Raw genomic sequence first — 22085 nt, 5'->3', positions numbered from 1 at the left:
TTGTAGGTGGTGTCTGTGTTCCAGCTGTTGTTGGTGGTGTCTGTGTTCCAGCTGTTGTAGGTGGTGGTGTCTGTGTTCCAGCTGTTGTTGTTGGTGTCTGTGTTCCAGCTGTTGTAGGTGGTGTCTGTGTTCCAGCTGCTGTAGGTGGTGGTGTCTGTGTTCCAGCTGCTGTTGGTGGTGGTGTCTGTGTTCCAGCTGCTGTTGGTGGTGGTGTCTGTGTTCCAGCTGTTGTTGGTGGTGTGTCTGTGTTCCAGCTGCTGTTGGTGGTGGTGTCTGTGTTCCAGCTGTTGTTGGAGGTGGTGTCTGTGCTCCAGCTGCTGTTGGAGGTGGTGTCTGTGCTCCAGCTGTTGTTGGAGGCGGTGTCTGTGTTCCAGCTGTTGTTGGTGGTGTCTGTGTTCCAGCTGTTGTTGGTGGTGTCTGTGTTCCAGCTGTTGTTGGTGGTGTCTGTGTTCCAGCTGTTGTTGTTGGTGGTGTCTGTGTTCCAGCTGTTGTAGGTGGTGGTGTCTGTGTTCCAGCTGTTGTTGGAGGTGGTGTCTGTGCTCCAGCTGTTGTTGGAGGTGGTGTCTGTGCTCCAGCTGTTGTTGTTGGTGTCTGTGCTCCAGCTGTTGTTGGAGGTGGTGTCTGTGTTCCAGCTGTTGTTGGTGGTGGTGTCTGTGCTCCAGCTGTTGTTGGAGGCGGTGTCTGTGTTCCAGCTGTTGTTGGAGGTGGTGTCTGTGTTCCAGCTGTTGTTGGAGGTGGTGTCTGTGCTCCAGCTGTTGTTGGAGGCGGTGTCTGTGTTCCAGCTGTTGTTGGTGGTGTCTGTGCTCCAGCTGTTGTTGGTGGTGTCTGTGCTCCAGCTGTTGTTGGTGGTGTCTGTGCTCCAGCTGTTGTAGGTGGTGGTGTCTGTGTTCCAGCTGTTGTTGGAGGTGGTATCTGTGCTCCAGCTGTTGTTGGTGGTGTCTGTGCTCCAGCTGTTGTTGGAGGTGGTGTCTGTGCTCCAGCTGTTGTTGGAGGTGGTGTCTGTGTTCCAGCTGTTGTTGGAGGTGGTGTCTGTGCTCCAGCTGTTGTTGGAGGTAGTGTCTGTGCTCCAGCTGGTGTTGGAGGTGGTGTCTGTGCTCCAGCTGGTGTTGGAGGCGGTGTCTGTGCTCCAGCTGGTGTTGGAGGTGGTGTCTGTGCTCCAGCTGGTGTTGGAGGTGGTGTCTGTGCTCCAGCTGGTGTTGGAGGTGGTGTCTGTGCTCCAGCTGGTGTTGGAGGTGGTGTCTGTGCTCCAGCTGTTGTTGGAGGTGGTGTCTGTGTTCCAGCTGTTGTTGGAGGTGGTGTCTGTGCTCCAGCTGGTGTTGGAGGTGGTGTCTGTGCTCCAGCTGTTGTTGGAGGTAGTGTCTGTGTTCCAGCTGTTGTTGGAGGCGGTGTCTGTGCTCCAGCTGGTGTTGGAGGTGGTGTCTGTGCTCCAGCTGTTGGTGTTGCAACTCTCCATGTTTTCTGTGCTACAAAGTATCCTTGGGGAAGATTACTGGGGAAAACGAAGCAGCAGACTGTGGCTTATATTAATCACCTTCTGAGTCTATCAGCTAAATAAAGATTAAAGAACTGATAAATTATTAAGACCTGAATAAGATTTTTATATATATATAGCATAGCCCTTTTCTCTTAATCGCCTTGCGGTGTTTTCCCATGGTGTATGGTCCCACCTTGTGGAGTAGTGCATGAACTAGCTGTAAACATTGCCCAGTAGGTGGTATGTTGTATAGTTTGTGTGTCAAGTGGTTGTTCTGAGAATACTTTCCTAGATGCTGTGTACTCTGAGATTAATCATTCATTCATCTGTGGACGACGTCTCAAAAACTGTTCAAATGGATTTTTTGAAATTTGTCAGATATTGCACGGAGTTTGTTATTTGTGATGTAGGGCTAGTGAGCAAAGGTCTTGAGTGGATGAGTTGGGTCTAAGGCTCTTGGTTAGGCAGAAAATACTTCATATTTGTCGCTCGACAAATCGTGAGAATGAGCTGTTTGATGACACTTGAATAAGCACAAGCATATTATGCATTTACGCATTAGCATACTTAAAAGCAAGCATAGAATATATTTTATTCACACGGCAAAACCCGAAGTAATAAGCCACACACTCACACACACACACACACACACACACACACACACACACACACATATAGAAAGATCAAGGAGTTGATATCACACCAAACCTATCTCCTGAAGATCACATCAAAATAATAACATCAGCGGCGTATGTAAAGCTGGCTAACATCAGGACTGCCTTCAGGAACCTGTGTAAGGAATCAGTCAGAACCTTGTATTCCACATATGTAAGACCAATCCTGGAGTATGCGGCCTCAGCATGGAGCCCGTACCTTGTCAAGCACAAGACGAAGTTGGAAATAGTTCAGATGTATGCCACTAGGCTAGTCCCAGAACTAAGAGGCATGAGTTACGAGGAAAGGCTGCGTGAAATGTACCTCACGTCGCTGGAACTCAGGAGAGCTCGGGGAGACATGATCACTACCTACAAAATTCTCAGATTAATTGACAGGGTAGATAAAGATAAACTGTTTAATACGGGTGGAATGCGAACACGGGGACACAGGTGGAAACTGAGTACCCAAATGAGCCATAGGGACGTTAGAAAGAACTTTATCAGTGTTGGAATAGTTAACGGATGGAATGCATTAGGCAGTGATGTAGTGAAGACAGACTCCATACACAGTTTCAAGTGTAGATATGATAGAGCCCAGTAGGCTCAGGAACCTGTACACCAGTTGATTGACAGTTGAGACGCGGGACCAAAGAACAAGAGCTCAACCCCCGCAATCACAACTAGGTGAGTACACACACACGCACACACAAGGGCGTCTTGGGTGCCGGACAGGTCACCTTACTTCCCTCACCTTGCCTAACACAGGCACCAGCCAAGTCCGCCCCTCACATAAACATCCCCACCCACTTCACTTTTTCTACACATAATTTTTCTCTTCATGCGAGACTTAATTTTCTCTTACAGTGACATGTTGTGTCTCTATGTTAATGCATTTTAATTCGCTTCTGAGGTGAACGAGCCATTTATATTAGTGTTACGGTGATGTGTCTGGAGGATCCGAGCTAGCGGAATCGTAAGCAAGAAGGTCGAGTGACCGCTTGCTGCAAACCCCGGACATAAATCCAGTCGCTCCAGGATGGGCAAATTAGACGGCCTCACTTACCTGTTGCTTTGTGCTGGCTACTCCCGCCCCTCAGGTGCCTTCCCGTCCCAAAACTCTCTCACCATCACCTTTGGATTTTCCAAACATTTTCTAAGGTTGCGTGTGCTCCTCGAGGTGATCAGTATATATTTTGTATTTGTTTTTAACACTGACGACGGTAATTCAACTTATTTATGGGCTTGGTTAGTAATATTTAATTTAGTGAGCTATGGGTGTTTATTCCAGTGAATTTTTATAAAAGGTTACTCTCATTTACTTCAGAGAGTGTTTTTAGTCTGAGTTTTGTCATTGCTAATCGTTCCTTTCTGGGCCTTCTTTCCATGGATGTCTGGGCCCTCCTTCATGCTGAGCCCTCCTCCTTGCTGGGGGCCCCCCACTCCATGCTGGGCCCCACTCCATGCTGGCCCCCACTCCATGCTGGGCCCCACTCCATGCTGGGCCCCACTCCATGCTGGGCCCCACTCAATGCTGGGCCCCACTCCATGCTGGGCCCCTCACTGTTGACTGTCACTCTCCTCTAGTCCTTATCGTTCCTCCATTTTTAACTTTTATCTTGCGAATTCTGATGCTTTCTTGTCAGTATTTTTCTCTATGGTGTGATAAGCATTTAATAAGAAGATAAATGCATAGATGCTTGGAATTTTGTCTACAGGATAAATGGATTAATTTGTTTATTCTTTATAACGGTACTAGGTTACCTTCAGTGCTATCTTGCCATGGTGTGACCCCACTTGGGTTATCTTGCCATGGTGTGATCCCACTTGGGTTATCTTGCCATGGTGTGATCCCACTTGGGTTATCTTGCCATGGTGTGATCCCACTTGGGTTATCTTGCCCTGGTGTGACCTCACTTGCCCTTATGAGACGGTTCAACTCCTGATTACTGTGCAATTAAATCCGACCAAATTGTGTCAAAACACAGGAAAGACTGAACAAGTAATGGAGAAACGTTTCTCAGAGGTAACGAGCATTAACTATTTCTTCTTATTAAAAAAGTTTGACTTCAAAATAATATAATGCGCTATGAACTACAAAGCAAGTAAAGTCACTTTACCATATAATATATTACTCCTAAACAAAAAAATTACGACATTGCTACAAAAGAGATTAATATAAAAAATGAGAAACAGTAAGTTGTGAGTTGACTGATCTTGTAGCGGCATCTTAGAATATAATTGAACTTCTGCGAGAGATCCCATTATGGAGAGAGGGAGAGAGAGAGAGAGAGAGAGAGAGAGAGAGAGAGAGAGAGAGAGAGAGAGAGAGAGAGAGAGAGAGAGAGAGAGAGAGAGAGAGAGAGAGACCCCTATTATATGATTAAGCATCAATTTCAGTTAATCTACGACTGCAATGTTTAATGCTTCAAGCAACACAAGCAACGGAACTTTGAGTCCGTCATTCCTTCATTTTCGTTATAAAATGTCGAATGCATACAAATTAAATAAAAAGTACATCGTAATATATTTAGGAAATAAAAAAATCTAATATTTTCAATCTGCTGTGATTTAGGAACATGAAAAAATATTGAAACCAAAACTGCATAGATTTATGACATGGTCCGTAGAAAACGGAATAACCTGACATATTAAGAGTGAATTTCAGCACAAGAGGAAGTAGAAAAAATTAATGAGTAATTCATTTTTCACAACTCTGAGAGAGGCATCCTATGCGGGAGTGACCGGATTATCTATAAATAATGTATGGGAGATAAGTTGGCTTTAGTGCTGTGATTCTGAGGGCCACAGGGAAGTTATGATGAAATATACCTCGGGTAGTGGGTGGTGTTTATTTCTTAAATTTGAATTGAGTATTATTGCTAGGAAAACTTATCATGGCTGTGGTTATTATCGTTGATATATCTCTCGGTTTGTTTGTCTGTCTGTCTGTCTCTCTCTCTCTCTCTCTCTCTCTCTCTCTCTCTCTCTCTCTCTCTCTCTCTCTCTCTCTCTCTCTCTCTCTCTCTCTCTCTCTCTCTCTCTCACGGTCTTGACATAATATAATGACAAAGATGATAAAGGTTTCCATTAGAGGCACGTGGGATCATTGAACAAATTACTTCCACTTGACATTAAAGAGACGTTTATCATGTGCATTATGCCTCGTATGCAAATTTTATCTTGCAAATCGCCAACAGTCACGGCATGCTCAGATTTTTTAAATTCATGCTCTCTCTCTCTCTCTCTCTCTCTCTCTCTCTCTCTCTCTCTCTCTCTCTCTCTCTCTCTCTCTCTCTCTCTCTCTCTCTCTCTCTCTCTCTCTCTCTCTCATATATGAACATGTGATAGTTTCCATATCATTGGCATTTGAGCTCAATAAGTATTATGATTCACATGATGATTATTATGATTCACATGATTCAATCACATGATTCTATGGTGATTCTAACATAGGAGCGATATTCTGCGTTCCATACACCTTGAGAGACAGGATTAACAAACTGGATGTCCAGGATGATTTCGTAACTGGATTAACGGATTCCTTAGGATGATCTGGCGGGGCTGTGTTAGTAGTTAGTGTTTGCTTGACATCCAGAGGCCTGGCTGCTGAGTGGACTGCGCTCGGGATTCGTAGTCCTGAGGTTCCGGGTTCGATCCCCGGTGGAGGCGGAAACAAATGGGCAGAGTTTTATTTAACCTATATGCCGCTGTTCAACTAGCAGTAAATAGGTACCTGGGAATTAGACAGCTGCTACGGTCTGCTTCCTGGGGGTGTGTAACAAAAGGGAGGCCTGTTCGAGGACCGGGCCGCGAGGACGCTTTGCCCCGAAATTATCTCAAGATAACTTCAAGATCTCACGATCGTGATGCTTTAGGATAACCTTATGTTGACTGGAGGGTGAACCAGGCCCCTGTGTAAACATACGTATGCATGAAATGATAACATAGAGAAGAGATGATAGCACAGACAAATCACATTAATGTGACAAAAAGAAAAAAATCGACAGGATCCTTGATATGTGAGGTTCGAACCAGTGCACTGAGTGTTTGTTGACTAGAGCGCGTCTGGGAACACTCGACGCGTAGGTTCGAATCCTCTTAGATTATCGTGTAGTGCTTGGTTATAGTTGTTATTAGTGTGCATTCGTGGCTTTTGCCAACGTTTTCATTTGTCTAAAGTCTGATTACAATTACAATTAACTAATCATAAACGTACAAAGCTAGCCTAACCTAACCTAACCTAACCTAACTTCTTTATATTGTCGATTGTCTCCTCGTTTCTTTCAGGAATTATTTTTATCTTCGAAATCAATAGTAAATCATGTTACTAATTTTATGATACTCTGTGTAATTGTTCAATTAATCCTTGCGAGGAACTGGCCAATGTTTTCAACATGATAACTCCAAGATATCATTTAATTCCTGAAAAGTCGATATAATTCCTGGTATTTTCGTTCACAGCATTTGCTATCGTTAAGGTTAAAAGTTGTCATATTTGTTCACAGAAGGTTAATAGCTAACTCTTATATCGTTGTCCCCAGAAGGTTAATAGTTCTTGTCTACAGAAATTTTGTTTTTTATCTTTGCATTATCTAAAGAAAATATTGTGTTCTTTCCGTATATTTTGAATTTCATGTTCTAGATGAATATATTAATAGACCTACTTTTTATAACACTGAAGTTATGTTTTGAGCCTGGGTTAGTCTGTGAGGGGATGAATGAAGAGCTGGATGCGCATATGATTAGAAAGGCTTAATGTCAAGGGTTGAGGCGCGTTGTGGTAACACTGCCGGCTTCGACCTGGAGAGTTGTCCCAGCAAAAAGTTGCATTTTCTGCCTATTGTTGCGAATATATTATCTGGTACTGCAGAGAGAGAGAGAGAGAGAGAGAGAGAGAGAGAGAGAGAGAGAGAGAGAGAGAGGGATGAAGTATTAAAATAAACCACAAAACCTCTGTTAAAAATATTTGCTGGCTACTTTTTTCCCTGAAAGTAATTGGTACTTTTATAGTTCTTCGGTGAAATAGGAACACATAGGTTAATAGAAATAACAAATGAGCAGAGCCCACGAAGCCAGCGATGCGCAACAGGCTTTGGGGGTGGTCTGTTAGGCCCTTATGAAAAATCCTGGGAAGAAAGCCTTCAAAATATATTAACTCTACAATATATCACATTAATTATCTTCACGTGTGTGTGTGTGTGTGTGTGTGTGTGTGTGTGTGTGTGTGTGTGTGTGTGTGTGTGTGTGTGTGTGTGCGCGCGTGTGTGTGCGTGCGTGCGTGTGTGTGTGGGTGGGTGCGTGAGTGGGTGGATTAGGGGGCATGAAAGGGGGGCTTTCCCTCACCCCTTAACCATCCTTAACTACTTCAATGTTTACTTTCTTACACAATGTGGTTTACTTAGGAAAATCGGACCCCACTTTTTTTTTTAAATTTCCTTCATTCAGTTTGATACGTGTGTACCACCCGTTCTCCCAGTTTACAATAAAACCCCTCATTTTTGACGAATTGGTCGAATCCGTTAAAAATGTGTTAACTGAGAAGACAGATTCTGAAAAAAAACGTCAATATTATATATAAAAAATATTGAAAAAAAATTTCACAATAGAACCAAACAATTAGCCGGAAGACATTTATTTCTGATTGACAACCGTGTTCGTCACGCAGGAGAAGGACAAGATTATTAAACTTTTGATATTGCGTAATATATTGTAATAATTTCATTGCTTGTAGATTAAAACCTTGTTTCGTCTTCGGTAGCTCTGATGAATGGGGGAACTTGAAAGATAAATGAACAAATAATACACTATCTAGTGTAGTGTTTTGAATGATCAAATTAGTTTTTCTCTTAATTAATTAATTCCAATTTGGGTGGCCCCATCTAATAACCATTTAATCTATAATAAGTGATTTGTATTTTTTGTTAAAACGTAGTTTTATTATGTTTTAAGTGGATTTTTTGTTGTTTTGGGTTATAACAAGCGGTCAATGCCTAGGTCTCGGATGTATATATTCAAGTTGAAAACCATTCTTGCAAAATCTCTTACCTGTGAGAGCGTGTGTGGGGGATCAAGGTTATGAATATGTAGAAAGGCCTTACCTTCGCCTGGTGCCTCACCGAAGCATAAATAATTACAACTTTTGCTTGAAAATTTCGAGATATTCATTATGAGGTGTAAAAATTTTATCTAACGTATATTGAGGTCCAAAGAGAGGTCAAAATAAAATTATGGAGAGGATATAATTTAACAGAAACGTACATAAATTCACAGCTAATGATTATCTCCAGATATACGATAGGAATTCAATAAAAGGTAACGAATAATGAACAAGGTCACACGTGACAAAAATAAGTTATCTCTCGTGTCTTAGGAGCAGGTTTTATTAAACACTGGAGAATTTCATCAAATGATTTCGACGTCTCGTCTGGGAAGATCAAAGGTGTTTTAGCCTATGGCGTCAGTCCACGCCAGAGTTGGACCATCTTGCGTTTTCATTTTTGATGTTATAAAAGGACGGAAGAACCACACACTTGTGTGGCATCCATAAGCAGATGAAGAGTCACAATAACGTGGCTGAAAAATGTTGACCAAACCACACACTAGAAAGTGAAGAGACGACGTTTCGGTCCATCCTGGACCATTATCAAGTCGATTGTGACAATCTGCTTGATATAATCGACCACTATCGACTTGACGACGTTTCGGTCCGTTCTGGACCATTATCAAGTCGATAGTGGTCGATTATATCAAGCCGATTGTCACAATCGACTTGAGAATGGTCCAGGACGGACCGAAACGTTATAGTGTCTACACTTTCTAGTGTGTGGTTTGGTCAACACACATTTGTGTCATATATATAAAACAGCTTCTTGAATCAACAGGGGAAGGCTTCATTGAGAGGTGAACAAGTTTCACGTCAGGTTACCGGATCAGCCAGACTTTGATTGCTATGTGAGCCTTTTGGATGAGGTCAGTTAGCCTCAAAGACTACGCAGTTACCAGGGATGACTTGCCACAAACAGGACTACGGGATTAGAACTCTTAAAACCATCCTAAGATGATCAACTAAGAGACACATAGATTTCTTAGATATTTCTCAAGTCAGCAATCAGTAGTGAATGGAAAATCGGAAAGTTATCAAAGATTCTCCTTCCCCGATAATATAGCCGAGTAATTTAAAATATTTTAGATCAACGAAAGTATGTTTCTGGGTGTTTTAAGACCTGGGGCCAGATTCACGTAAGCAGTTACGCAAATACTTACGATCGTTTAGATCTTTCCTCAATCTTTGACGGCTTTGATTACATTTATTAAACAGTTTACAAGAAACTTCCCAATCAACTGTTGGTATTGTTATAAACAGCCTCCTGGTGTTTCGGAGCTCATTAACTGTTTAATAATTGTAAAAAAAAAGCCGCCAAAGATTGAGAAAAGATGTAGAGGTTCGTAAGCTTGCGTAACTGCTTCGTGAATCTGGCCCCTGTTTCTTCGAGTGAATGGGATACAAGGCCATAGATTTATGCTAGGTTTACGTAGCTGGGTAAACCTAGAATAACCTTTATGCTAGGTTTACGTAGCTGGGTAAACCTAGAATAACCTTTATGCTAGGTTTACCTAGCTGGGTTCTCAGAGTGGGCTCAATGCAAAGCTTAGGAAACCATACATCATTAGGATGACGTCTAAGCTCGTATAGTTCTCTATCTCACTTTCCGTTCTGTCCCTCACTATCTCATTTGTCTATCCCCCTCGCTCCCTCACTCATCTGCCCCTCTCACTCTATTGCTCGTCTGGACGGTTGAGTGACAGTCTCGCATTATTCAGGTCGGCGTTCAATTCCCGACCGTCCCAAGGGTTGGGCATCTTTCCCAAATCCTGATAATTTTTAAGTCCTATATAGTTTTAATTTATAGTTATAGTTTAGGGCTTGGCGCTCTCTCCTGATAGTTCTCTTCCTCTTTCCTTGTTAGTCGGCGCCCTCACTTCCTCTCGGATGTATCTATCCTGAGATAACGTGTATCTATCCTGAGATAACGCTGCATACATCTGGACCTTTTCCTACCGTATTTCTTGTTCCAGGATGTTTTTGTTCTATTTTGTTTTGTTCTGTTTTGTTCTACTTTACGTTTTTTGTATCTATATGATATGTATTTTGTCTTCATTCGTGAGAGTACATTTGAGAGCTTTAAAACGGTCCACTAATAGTTTAGGTGTTTTATCGTGTCGATGCGTGCTGTATTTCTTCTGTGTTCTCTCACTTTCAGAAATCTCCCTGGCTTAGAGGAAGAGATTACCGAGCAGTACTCTGGGTGGGAATGCACAAACGGCTTGAAAAAGTAGGAGCAGTATAGTCTGAAATCTCTGGCTTTGTAGGTTGTGATAATCCATCTCATAATTGTCCTGGATGAGGTCCTATTCACCTTGTTATGCTCGCTATAAACGTTAGGTCATTTGAAAACATTATTCCCATATCCTTTACATGCTGTTTTCTTGCTATGACGAAATGTGACTGTGTCGTGTACCTTGTATTTCATTTAAGCTCTTAATTTTCTCCATATCTAAGTATTTGGAATTTATAAATAGTGAACGTATTATTTTCAGTTGCCCAATCGAAGACTATATTGATATGAACTTCTATGCAGGCGATGAGTCACAATAACGTGGCTGAAGTATGTTGACCAGACCACATACTAAAAGGTGAAGGGACGACGACGTTTCGGTCCGTCCTGGACCATTCTCAAGTCGATTGTCGTCGTCCCTTCACCTTCTAGTGTGTGGTCTGGTCAACATGAACTTCTAGTTGGTCAATGTCTACTGAAGAAGATGTCTTCTGAATTCATGTTTAATTTGGAATCGTTTGCAAAGCATGACACGAAACTGCGCCTTGTATTCCACTCTTTATCTGATACGAGAATAAGAAACACCATTGATGTAAGGACTGTGGCCGGGGGGGGGGGGGGGGGTTGAAGGTTATCTTGAGGTTATCTTGAAATATTTTTGGGGCTTAGCGTCCCCGCGGCCCGGTCCTCGACCAGGCCTCCTTTTTGTTACACATCCCCATGAAGCAGCCCGTAGCAGCTGTCTAACTCCCAGGTACCTATTTACTGCTTGGTGAACAGTAGCATCAGGGTGAAAGAAACTCTGCCCATTTGTTTCCGCCTCCACCAGGGTTTGAACCCGGAACCTCAGGACTACGAATCCGAATCGCTGTCCACTCAGCTGTTAGGCCCCTAAGGTGGAGGGGGGGGGAGGGGGGGTTTGGAGCTTTCCACTGTGCTGATTTTGCTCGATCTACTATTTCCATTCTGTTTGATAGGAAATTAATTATCCATCGCCCTTTCTTATCTGTTATTCCTTTCCTTATCTGACCTTATTTTATGGACTATAGCATTCCATAGGCGCATTTATCAAACACCTTTGTCTATGCCACGCCCCCGTTGGCCACACCTGGGCTACTGAAAGCACACCTGGATACACCTGACCACTCTCAGGTATCTATGCCCTGGCAGGTACAGGAAGCGCTTAATTGGCTGGTCGAGGTAACCTTAGCCAAGGATGCATTTATGTCCACGTGGTAACCCATCCATTCACCGGCCATAGTTAACGTGTTTTCATGGATGACAATCACATTCAGTTGGGTCTGAATAAGACCCCGGAAAGGGCACATTTGATTGTACAAACTGGATAGCCCCGCTGTACTTTTGCAGTATATAGTATGTTAAAAAATTACTCCATATTCCTGGGAGACATTTGACCACACCTCATTACTCAAGAGTAAACGCAATCACAGAGAAACCCACCGGACGTTACTAGGCCTTTCTAGAAGACCCTAGACCTTCCTAGAAGACCCTAGACCTCCCTAGAAGACCCTAGACCTCCCTAGAAGACCCTAGACCTCCCTAGAAGACCCTAGACCTCCCTAGAAGACCCTAGACCTCCCTAGAAGACCCTAGACCTCCCTAGAAGACCCTAGAGCTCCCTAGAAGATCCTAGACCTCCCTAGAAGATCCTAGACCTCCCTAGAAGACCCTAGACTTCTCTAGAAGACCCTAGACCTCCCTAGAAGATCATAGACCTCCCCTAGAAGACCCTAGACCTCCCTAGAACAAACTTCACCTTCCTAGAGGATACTCGGCCCGCCCTCACTTAAACACAATCACCTGAACACAATAGAACACACCAAGAAAAACTAGAACACACCTGGACACACTAGAAGACATCTGGATACACTAGAACACACCTGATCACACTAGTACACACCTGGAGGCCACCTGTGGCTACTGTGAGGTCGATGGGGTCGTTCTGGTCCACTGCATATGTTGCTCTCTCTCTCCCTGAACACCAGCGACCTTGATGTGGGTTTACGGGGTCATTTTAGTATTTGTATTTATACCCTATTATTTTGATTCTCTCTCTCTCTCTCTCTCTCTCTCTCGCTCTCTCTCTCGCTCTCGCTCTCGCTCTCTCTCTCTCTCTCTCTCTCTCTCTCTCTCTCTCTCTCTCTCTCTCTCTCTCTCTCTCTCTCTCTCTCTCTCTCTCTCTCTCTCTCTCTCTCTCTCTCGCTCTCTCTCTCTCTCTCTCTCTCTCTCTCTCTCTCTCTCTCTCTCTCTCTCTCTCTCTCTCTCTCTCTCTCTCTCTCTCTCTCTCTCTCTCTCTCTCTCTCTCTCTCTCTCTGTCTCTCTCTCTCTCGCTCTCTCTCTCGCTCTCTCTCTCGCTCTCTCTCTCTCTCTCTCTCTCTCTCTCTCTCTCTCTCTCTCTCTCTCTCTCTCTCTCTCTCTCTCTCTCTCTCTCTGTCTCTCTCTCTCTGTCTCTCTCTCTCTCTCTCTCTCTCTCTCTGTCTCTCTCTCTCTGTCTCTCTCTCTCTCTCTCTCTCTCTCTCTCTCTCTCTCTCTCTCTCTCTCTCTCTCTCTCTCTCTCTCTCTCTCTCTCTCTCTCTCTCTCTCTCTCTCTCTCTCTCTCTCTGTCTCTCTCTCTCTTCCCCCCCCCCCCGAACGAACCGAGGATGCGAACCCAGGCCAAAGCCCTTGTGATGCGCCGATCGAGCGAGTGTTTTACCACTACGCCAACGGAGACTGGAAATAGGATTAGTAAAAGCTACAAAAAGCCCCAAAGGTATGAAATAAGACTGGTTTCTGACCTGAATGATGGGGTAGATGCACACACTACACAACCCCATCCCCACCATCCCCATGCTCTCGGGTTTGGTAGAGGGTTCTACCCATAACCCTTGACTTCACTAAGGAATCACGTTAAGGTAATATATCAGTGAGAACATTAGTAGGGGACGTGAAGAGGATTCGATTCTGCACATTGGGTACTCCGAAGCATACGTCTTCAACCACTGAACCACGACGTGCTAAAAGCCATGCAACCTGGTATTGATAAATTTAATGTAATTTGTTTAGTGCATTGAGTTGTTTTGAGAAGCGAGAAACCACTTTTGTTGATACGGTTGTGATGGGCCCCCATGTGGCCAGAGGGGTTGAGAGGTGGTTGTGATGGGCCCCCATGTGGGCCAGAGGGGTTGAGAGGTGGTTGTGATGGGCCCCCATGTGGCCAGAGGGGTTGAGAGGTGGTTGTGATGGGCCCCCATGTGGCCAGAGGGGTTGAGAGGTGGTTGTGATGGGCCCCCATGTGGCCAGAGGGGTTGAGAGGTGGTTGTGATGGGCCCCATGTGGGCCAGAGGGGCATTTCCTGTCCCAGATGCAGGTGTGGCCTCTCCCGGATGTCAAGCACGTCTCAGGTGTCATTAATCCGAGAGATTTTCATCTCGTGTATTTAAAGGTTGTATTTGATATATCCTGTACGGGGCCCGACCCTTAAATTATGGTGTTTGCCTGTGTGTGTTTGTTTTCTCTCCAGTTGTTTGTCTCCACTGCTTTAAAATGAAGGTTGTTAATAAGACTGGTGTTTATTCCAGACATGGCTTTAAATTGTATTGTATAAATCCAAGAAAAATTAGTGAACTCAAAATATGGGTATTTTATTTATGATGGAGAGTCTACGTAAGTGTTCCTAAGTTAGCTTAGGCTTGGATTAAAAGCCACAATTTTAAATTATAATTGGTTAAAGTTGCTAATTCATTATGGGCGAAAATGTATAATTTTGCGTGTTATTTTTATCAACACGAAACTTGATCTCTATAAAATAGGATTTATTTCTCCAGTGCACCACTGGAACGAGTAAATACTAGAGCAGTCTTGACTTACGTAAATACTAGAGCAGTCTTGACTCACGTAAATACTAGAGCAGTCTTGACTCACGTAAATACTAGAGCAGTCTTGGCTCACGTAAATACTAGAGCAGTCTTGACTCACGTAAATACTAGAGCAGTCTTGACTCACGTAAATACTAGAGCAGTCTTGACTCGCCTAAATACTAGAGCAGTCTTGACTCGCCTAAATACTAGAGCAGTCTTGGCTCACGTAAATACTAGAGCAGTCTTGACTCCCGTAAATACTAGAGCAGTCTTGACTCACGTAAATACTAGAGCAGTCTTGACTCACGTAAATACTAGAGCAGTCTTGACTCACGTAAATACTAGAGCAGTCTTGACTCACGTAAATACTAGAGCAGTCTTGACACACGTAAATACTAGAACAACCATGGAACATATAAATATTAATAAAATAGGATGTCTATTAATTTATCTGCCCAAGGTTAGAGGACAGAAGCTTATGGCTAGCCTCACGAAACATTTTTTAGTGTGGCTGGTATATGTGAAGTGACTTGCGTAGGTGGGTTGGGTTCGACCCCTATTGCCCCTTTTACAACCCTCTGTGGAATAACACTTTCGGGTCGACCCGGGCACCACCGAGTACCTCACCTAGTTTCCTTTACGTTGAATAAATATAAAGAAAAGCATTATATGAAATTTAATTTGGGCAATATTCTTGTTTTGATACGAAATACAAATTTTTAAATACAAATATTCAAATCGTCACCATTATCTTTCACCAAAATCAACCTCGCCTATAGCCGTCTCCTGCTACCCACACGGCACCCTTAGCTGCCTGTAGACATATATTTTATATTCCTATAAGCCTATCATTTTGGGCGCAATCATGGAATTGCGACTTCACCAGTCTGTTAAGGATTTACCACTACGCCACCCCAGCATCGGAGGTTTGTGCAGAAGGGAAGGGAAGGGAAGGGAAGGGAAGGGAATTACCAGAGGCGTAAAGCGAGGTTTGTAGGGAAGGTTTGGAGGTTTCACAGGTCCGCTGGGGCGGGTATTGGCTTGGGGTACGGGGTCCGAGCAGGCACGTGGTGGCCCAGATGACAACAGCATACAGAGTAGCAAGTGTGGACATTTGTCATGGGCGGTGCGCTCTTAGGTTCGCCACTCTGGTTAACCTGGCGGTGGACAAGCCGCAGGTGGTGGCAGCGGGCGTGCAGGTGGTCAGACCACACGTAGTACTCCACCCCTGTACTTCGTGCCACGCCTGACAAGGGTAGGGCTGAATAAGAGGTTGGTTGCACCATCAATGTACTCTGCACCCTGCAATCTTTCCCCAGCTGCTGCCTCATCTATATTTTACATCCCTCGCCCGTCCATGTGTACCCTGGCGTTCCCTCTTTACCGGTTAGCCCCAAAGCCGTAGCTGATCTCAGGGGGGTCTCACTGTGTTTGTACGAAGAGATTTGGAATTAGTGTAATTTGTCATTACGTGCTTCGGGGTTGAGCTACTATACCTACCAATGACCCTCCTCATACTCAGACTTATCAACCTGCAAAGTTTGATGACACCTTGCCCCAAACGCCTTGCCTTCTGCCTCGAAATGACCGACTGACAAATAGTCACACAGCCATTGTCTTCTATAGATATAGATAATAACCCTTTACCACTGAATAAAATCACCATTTTCGGCTTTACCAATAATATCATTTACTTAAATAATACATTTTTTCGTACACAGTACATGCCTTTCAAGAGAACCCGATGACACAACCCGTTCTCGCACTTTCGTATAGTCAATATTGACTTATTAAATACGAGCATATGTGACATACTAATTTATTGTGAATATTTCAGTTTACCTTGAAAAGCTTCATAGAAAACACCGACCTTACCTAACCTTCTTAGTATGTTATGATAAGCATCTTATTGCTTCGTAATTACAATTATTACTTAACCTATTATAGGTATCGGTTAAGTAGTAATTGTAATTACGAAGCAATGAGATGCTTATCTTAACATACTAAGAAGGTTAGGTAAGGTTGGTGTTTTCTATGAAGTTTTTCAAGGTAAACTAAAATATTCACAATAAATTAGTATGTCACATATGCACTTATTTATTAAGTCAATATTGACTGTAAGAAAGTGCGAGAACGGGTTGGATGACAACCGCCTCTAGTTGTCAGATATAGAGATTTCAATCGTTTCATTTCATTATATAACCTCACGTTACTAATTTTCCTCGGAACATGATCCTCCCATTTGCTTTACAACCAGGTCCTCACTTGCTGCTGAGGAAATATAGGTCGAACAGTTAATGAACTGTGCCCAATCGTCCCTTTCTGTCTAAGCTCCCATCCCTTCTTGATGAATTTCTGAGCGATACCTTCTGCTTTAAAAAATAATTTAAAGTTTTAACTATTAAATATATGAATTTATCATTAATTTACTACGTAATATTTTGGATATTACTTTCTTTAATATCTTAATTATGACATTTTACATTGAATTTATTATATTGCAGACAAGTGATAAGTGAAGATAAGTGAAGATAAGGTAAACATATATATATCTTTATCTGAATTTTTGGGTTTTATTTTAGGATTTTCCTATGTTGCTGATAAACGAAACTTGAAAAAGTAAATAAATATAGTATTACGCTTCACGAAATGAGTACATAGATGAACCCGTCACCTGACAGACAGTTACAGCCCTCCTCCTGTGCCAGGTATGTCCACTACGGACTCACTAAATATTGTCTAAATTCCAAATGTGCTACTTAGAACTTTTTGTCCTGAGCAGCTGAATCTTAAACAACAACATAATGCTCGGCCTGTAATTTTGTTCCCATCAAACTGTTTTATAGACAACAGAAAAGTCCCTTTATTTTTTCTTATTGAAGCTGCAATCACCATTGGCTTAGAAATACAAGAGCAGCTGCCAAGATCCATTATATACCGTCAAGACGAAGTGACTTTTCCTTTAAGGCACAAATCTTGAAGCTACATTATCGACCAGAGCGCAATGATCGTCTAATTACCAAAGAGCCCAATAACCAATTAGGGAACACATAAGTTCCCCAATGTTTTCTTTCTTGATCTTGTCCAGTAGCCTACATGACTTGTCCTTGTTGATAAGAGGTCCACACCTCTTACAAGGGCCGGACAATTCTGGCCACATTGAGGTCTCTGTGGAGCTCCTGTGTGCGCACATGTCTTGAGGACTCCACCTTTATTGACTTGAAACTGTACATTTGAACACATGGCTATTAAATACAGTTTCCAGTATAGGTAAAAAAAATTAAGACATGAATACAAAATAAAAGTTGTTAGTGATAATCATATACTATTTTTAAATTATGAATTATATATGATAATACTTATTAGTAAAAGTCTCCCAAAGTTTAAATTTTGAATTGACGTTATAATAATTTAAACGATTTGCTAATCAGGTAAAGCATGACACGATCTGAGAGTTATAAAACACTTTCTGCAACATGGAGCCCCTACTTTGACGCAACACCACCTGCAACACGAAGCAACACTTTGACGCAACACTATTTGAAGTCAGATCTTCCTGCACGAACACATCGCAATAATAATGAATGAATAACACGGATTTGAATCATCTCTAATTGCAAGCAGGGAAAAAAAACTGAGCACTGGGGCCCACGGACACGTCGTAGCCAAATGTCAACACGACCGTCTATCACGCTAGACAAGCACAAGGCAGAAGATACGGGTAGGGAGGGAGGGGATGGACCTAGTTCGATGCCCTGCCATACTGCGATTAGAGCCCTGAATAATGCCCCATGATATATATGTGGAAGTAAATAAGGGGCCCCTCGCATACATTAATTAGAATAGTGATTTAGGGTCACGCTCGGGATTACCTGAGTATTGAGGGGGGGGGGGGATCGTGGGAGAGGGGTGATTACTGCATTAATCAAGCACGCCCACGCTAGTCAGGATTTAGATGGGGGCGTGCGGCCCCCATGCATGCTACCCGCTCGCCCTGTTCACCTCCCCATGCAATGTCACACATGATTGATATATAAATTATGTGTGTTTGCTGCCACACGAGACAGATATGTACAAAGTATTTATATAAGCTGTTACACGCATCGCAGTATGCAAATGATGTAAGCACTTGGCCACACGCTCTTAGCACATAAATTTACATATGATATTAGACCCGTCAGATCATAGTTGGAGATACTCATTTACGCACCTGAATGGGACGTAATTCTCTGAATAACATAGTGGCGCGGATTCTCAAGCGCAGACATTACGCAGAAAGTGCGATCCAGCAGCAAAGTGAGAGCTTACTGCAAATGTACTTTGCCTTCAAAGCAATAATTTTTAACTGGAGGCTTAAAAAAAAAAACATTACTTTATCGATTTTTAGTTTAACAATGTTTTGTGAAATTAAAAGAACTTAAGTATTGTAATTTCCGCGAGTCGACATTTTAAAAGCCTCGTGTTCAATCAAATAAAGTGCTCCATATAGCAGACTAACTGAAGTCATTCCAACGCAGCAAAAGACGTCATACTTCAAGAATTCGTCATTTACACAATCTTTTATATACTTAAGTTACTACGGTGAAAACATCACGTAATTAACAGAAAACGGAAATAAAATCTGGCTAAATTCCTTGGTTAAAGTATTGCTTTAGAAGTTAAATTTAATTTCAGTTATGCCTTCAGGTTCAACATTTAGCTCTTGGGTCCCTCCTCTCGTGTTGTGCAAAGAACGTAAAATGCCTTCGTAAAATAATAATTGCATATGAGAATTGGCAACAATTGGTAATTATGCTATAAATGCACTCAACTGTCTTCTGTTGTTGGTGTCAGTGACCTCTCCTCCACCCTACCTTGAGGCTACCTTGAGGTGCTTCCGGGGCTTAGTGTCCCCGCGGCCCGGTCGTCGACCAGGCCTCCTGGTTGCTGGACTGATCAACCAGGCTGTTAGACGCGGCTGCTCGCAGCCTGACGTATGAGTCACAGCCTGGTTGATCAGGTATCCTTTGGAGGTGCTTATCCAGTTCTCTCTTGAACACTATGAGGGGTTTGCCAGTTATGCCCCTTATGTGTAGTGGAAGCGTGTTGAACAGTCTCGGGCCTCTGATGTTGATAGAGTTCTCTCTCAGAGTACCTGTTGCACCTCTGCTTTTCAACGGGGGTATTCTGCACATCCTGCCATGTCTTCTGATCTCATGTGGTGTTATTTCTGTGTGCAGGTTTGGGACCAGCCCCTCAATTATTTTCCACGTGTAAATTATTATGTATCTCTCCCGCCTGCGCTCAAGGGAGTACAGATTTAGGCTCTTTAGTCGGTCCCAGTAATTTAGATGTTTTACTGAGTGGATTCTAGCAGTAAAGGATCTCTGCACGCTCTCTAGGTCAGCAATTTCTCCAGCTTTGAAAGGGGCTGTCATTGTGCAGCAGTACTCCACTCTAGATAGCACAAGCGTTTTGAAAAGTATCATCATCGGTATAGCATCTCTAGTGTGAAAAGTTCTTGTTATCCAACCTGTCATTTTTCTTGCAGTTGTGACGGCTACTTTATTGTGTTCTTTAAAGGTAAGGTCTTCCGACATGAGTACACCCAGGTCCTTTACATTGCCTTTTCGTTCTATGTTATGATTTGCCTGCGTTTTGTACGTGGTTCCTGTTTTTATATTTTCAATTTTTCCGTAGCGCATGAGCTGAAACTTATCCTCGTTGAATACCATATTATTTTCTGTAGCCCATAGAAAGACCTGATCAACATCTGATTGGAGGTTTGCCGTGTCCTCTATGTTGCCAACTCTCATGAAAATCCTAGTGATTTAGTGAGAAAATCCCTTCATCCATCCATCCATCCATCACCTTCCCTACCTCCAGTTTCCTCTCCCCACCCACTCCACACAGGAGGCCCTCTGCATCCTGATGACTCCTACATTATTTTTATTTCAACTATTACTGATTTCTCCCCCCCCCCCTCCTATTCGTCTGTTCACCCCAATTCTCTCCATTCTCTGCTTCATTCCTGTAGCTCCTACATTCGTCATTTTCTCCCCATTCTTCCTTCTTTCCCTTCCATTTTTCTCCTGTTCTTCCCTATCTTCCCCAATTATTCCCTCTCTCTTTATAGTCTTTCCTCACTCCATTCTTCATTCTCCCCCATTCCTGCTTCTCTTCTTTACATCTCCCTCCCTTTCTCCTCCCAATACTTTCGTTTCTCGTTCTCACCCCCCCTCTTATCCCCTCACAAGACAGGTACCATACTCGTCCCGTCTAAAGCGAGGGAAACAATACTTGTAAATTAACCATTTAAGTATTCAGTTGCTCCTGTGGCAGCGCCCGAGATGCAGTGGTTCCACGGTCGTGCTGTGTGGGAGTCTCTGTTCCCCAGTATGACTTGATTATTTGATCTTTACGCTGCTTCCTTTAATTAGAAATCATCAGATCAATACAAAATGATGTCTATTCTGTTTTTTATAATTATATTTTTTATAATTATATTTTTGGTGCCCCTATTTTGGTCTCTGACTTGTATCTCAATAATTTTTAACCATAGTAGATTAAAAAGTCGTAGCTGATTTCAACATTTAAGTACGCAGGCGTTTTTTTTCATCGTCAGTGTTTACCCGGCTGTGAATGAAAGCTAAATAAGACGGAGCTTAAACATTTTCCAGTTAAAACGATTCTGGTCACTATCGCTGACAAATTAGGGAACACTGTCGAAGCCGGAGGATGGCAACAAAAACTCGGCCATTCTCTCTCACTCACTCTCTCTCTCTCTCTCTCTCTCTCTCTCTCTCTCTCTCTCTCTCTCTCTCTCTCTCTCTCTCTCTCTCTCTCTCTCTCTCTCTCTCTCTCTCTCTCTCTCTCTCTCGGCCGCTGGGGAAAAGTCAAGTGTATACCTTAGCCAAAAAAAAAAAAAAAAAAATTGCCCTCTGACCCTTCAGAATGTCAGTGACAAAAGCATGCCGATTCTAGCTGAGGAATCTGCCATGCATTGCTTACAAGCAGTACATGTTCTTGATACCTACAGATATAACAGGACCAGAAACTTACCTTCATCAACGTCATAGTCACATTCTAGAAAATCAATAAAAAGAGAACTTACAGATTTAATAAAAAGAGAAATACAGGCTTAATCCGGGCAAAGAGTCGCCTGATTGCTCGCAATAAGTAGTAACATGTACACTCTGATTGTCGGCTGGGAACCCCAATCAGACGGTATGCGTAGGGGGTCAAAGCTGCCCCCAGGAGGAGAGTGGGACGTTATTGGTGATCCTGGACCCTCCTTATCTTGAGGTGGTTACCTTGAGGTGCTTCCGGGGCTTAGCGTCCCCGCGGCCCGGTCGTCGACCAGGCCTGGCCTCGCTGGGAGCAGACGTGGCCAATCGTTTACCCCTCAGGTCGATTGGGGTGCGATCCTCGACAGGTTTTTCCTCAGTCTCCTGTTCTTATAGATTCAGCTACTCGGAAAAAGTTCCAAGCAGCACGGGCTATGGTGAGCCCGTTGCTTACCTGGCACACGAGCGGGGCAAGTAGCACGGGCTATGGTGAGCCCGTAGTGGACTAACCTGGCACAGGAGCGGGGCAAGTAGCACGGGCTATGGTGAGCCCGTAGTGGACTAACCTGGCACAGGAGCGGTGCTGTGTGTCTCGCTCAGTCTCCTTTATTTCCTTTCTCTTATATTCTTCCTTATCCCTGTGTCTTCTTGCTCCGGTCTCCGTGCCCCTATTCCCTGGTTTCTCTCCACCCTCTCTTTACCACCATCCTCCT

At 43.3% G+C, this 22085-nt stretch overlaps 1 protein-coding gene across 1 annotated transcript in view; it reads right to left on the bottom strand.

Moving 5' to 3' along the window:
- LOC138359679 (foot protein 1 variant 2-like) overlaps positions 1-22085 on the bottom strand; it is a 48503-nt gene that overhangs the window by 23711 nt on the left and 2707 nt on the right. Inside the window, exons 2-3 of the mRNA XM_069319100.1 lie at positions 21368-21391; positions 259-1130 (exon numbers count right to left, since the gene is read on the bottom strand). Coding sequence (XP_069175201.1) covers positions 259-1130; positions 21368-21391 — 896 coding nt within the window. The remainder of the gene's footprint in view (positions 1-258; positions 1131-21367; positions 21392-22085) is intronic.

The sequence above is a fragment of the Procambarus clarkii genome, chromosome 8, assembly GCF_040958095.1.
Source record: "Procambarus clarkii isolate CNS0578487 chromosome 8, FALCON_Pclarkii_2.0, whole genome shotgun sequence".
NCBI lineage: Eukaryota > Metazoa > Arthropoda > Malacostraca > Decapoda > Cambaridae > Procambarus > Procambarus clarkii.
This window is presented reverse-complemented; position numbering and strand designations above follow the sequence as displayed.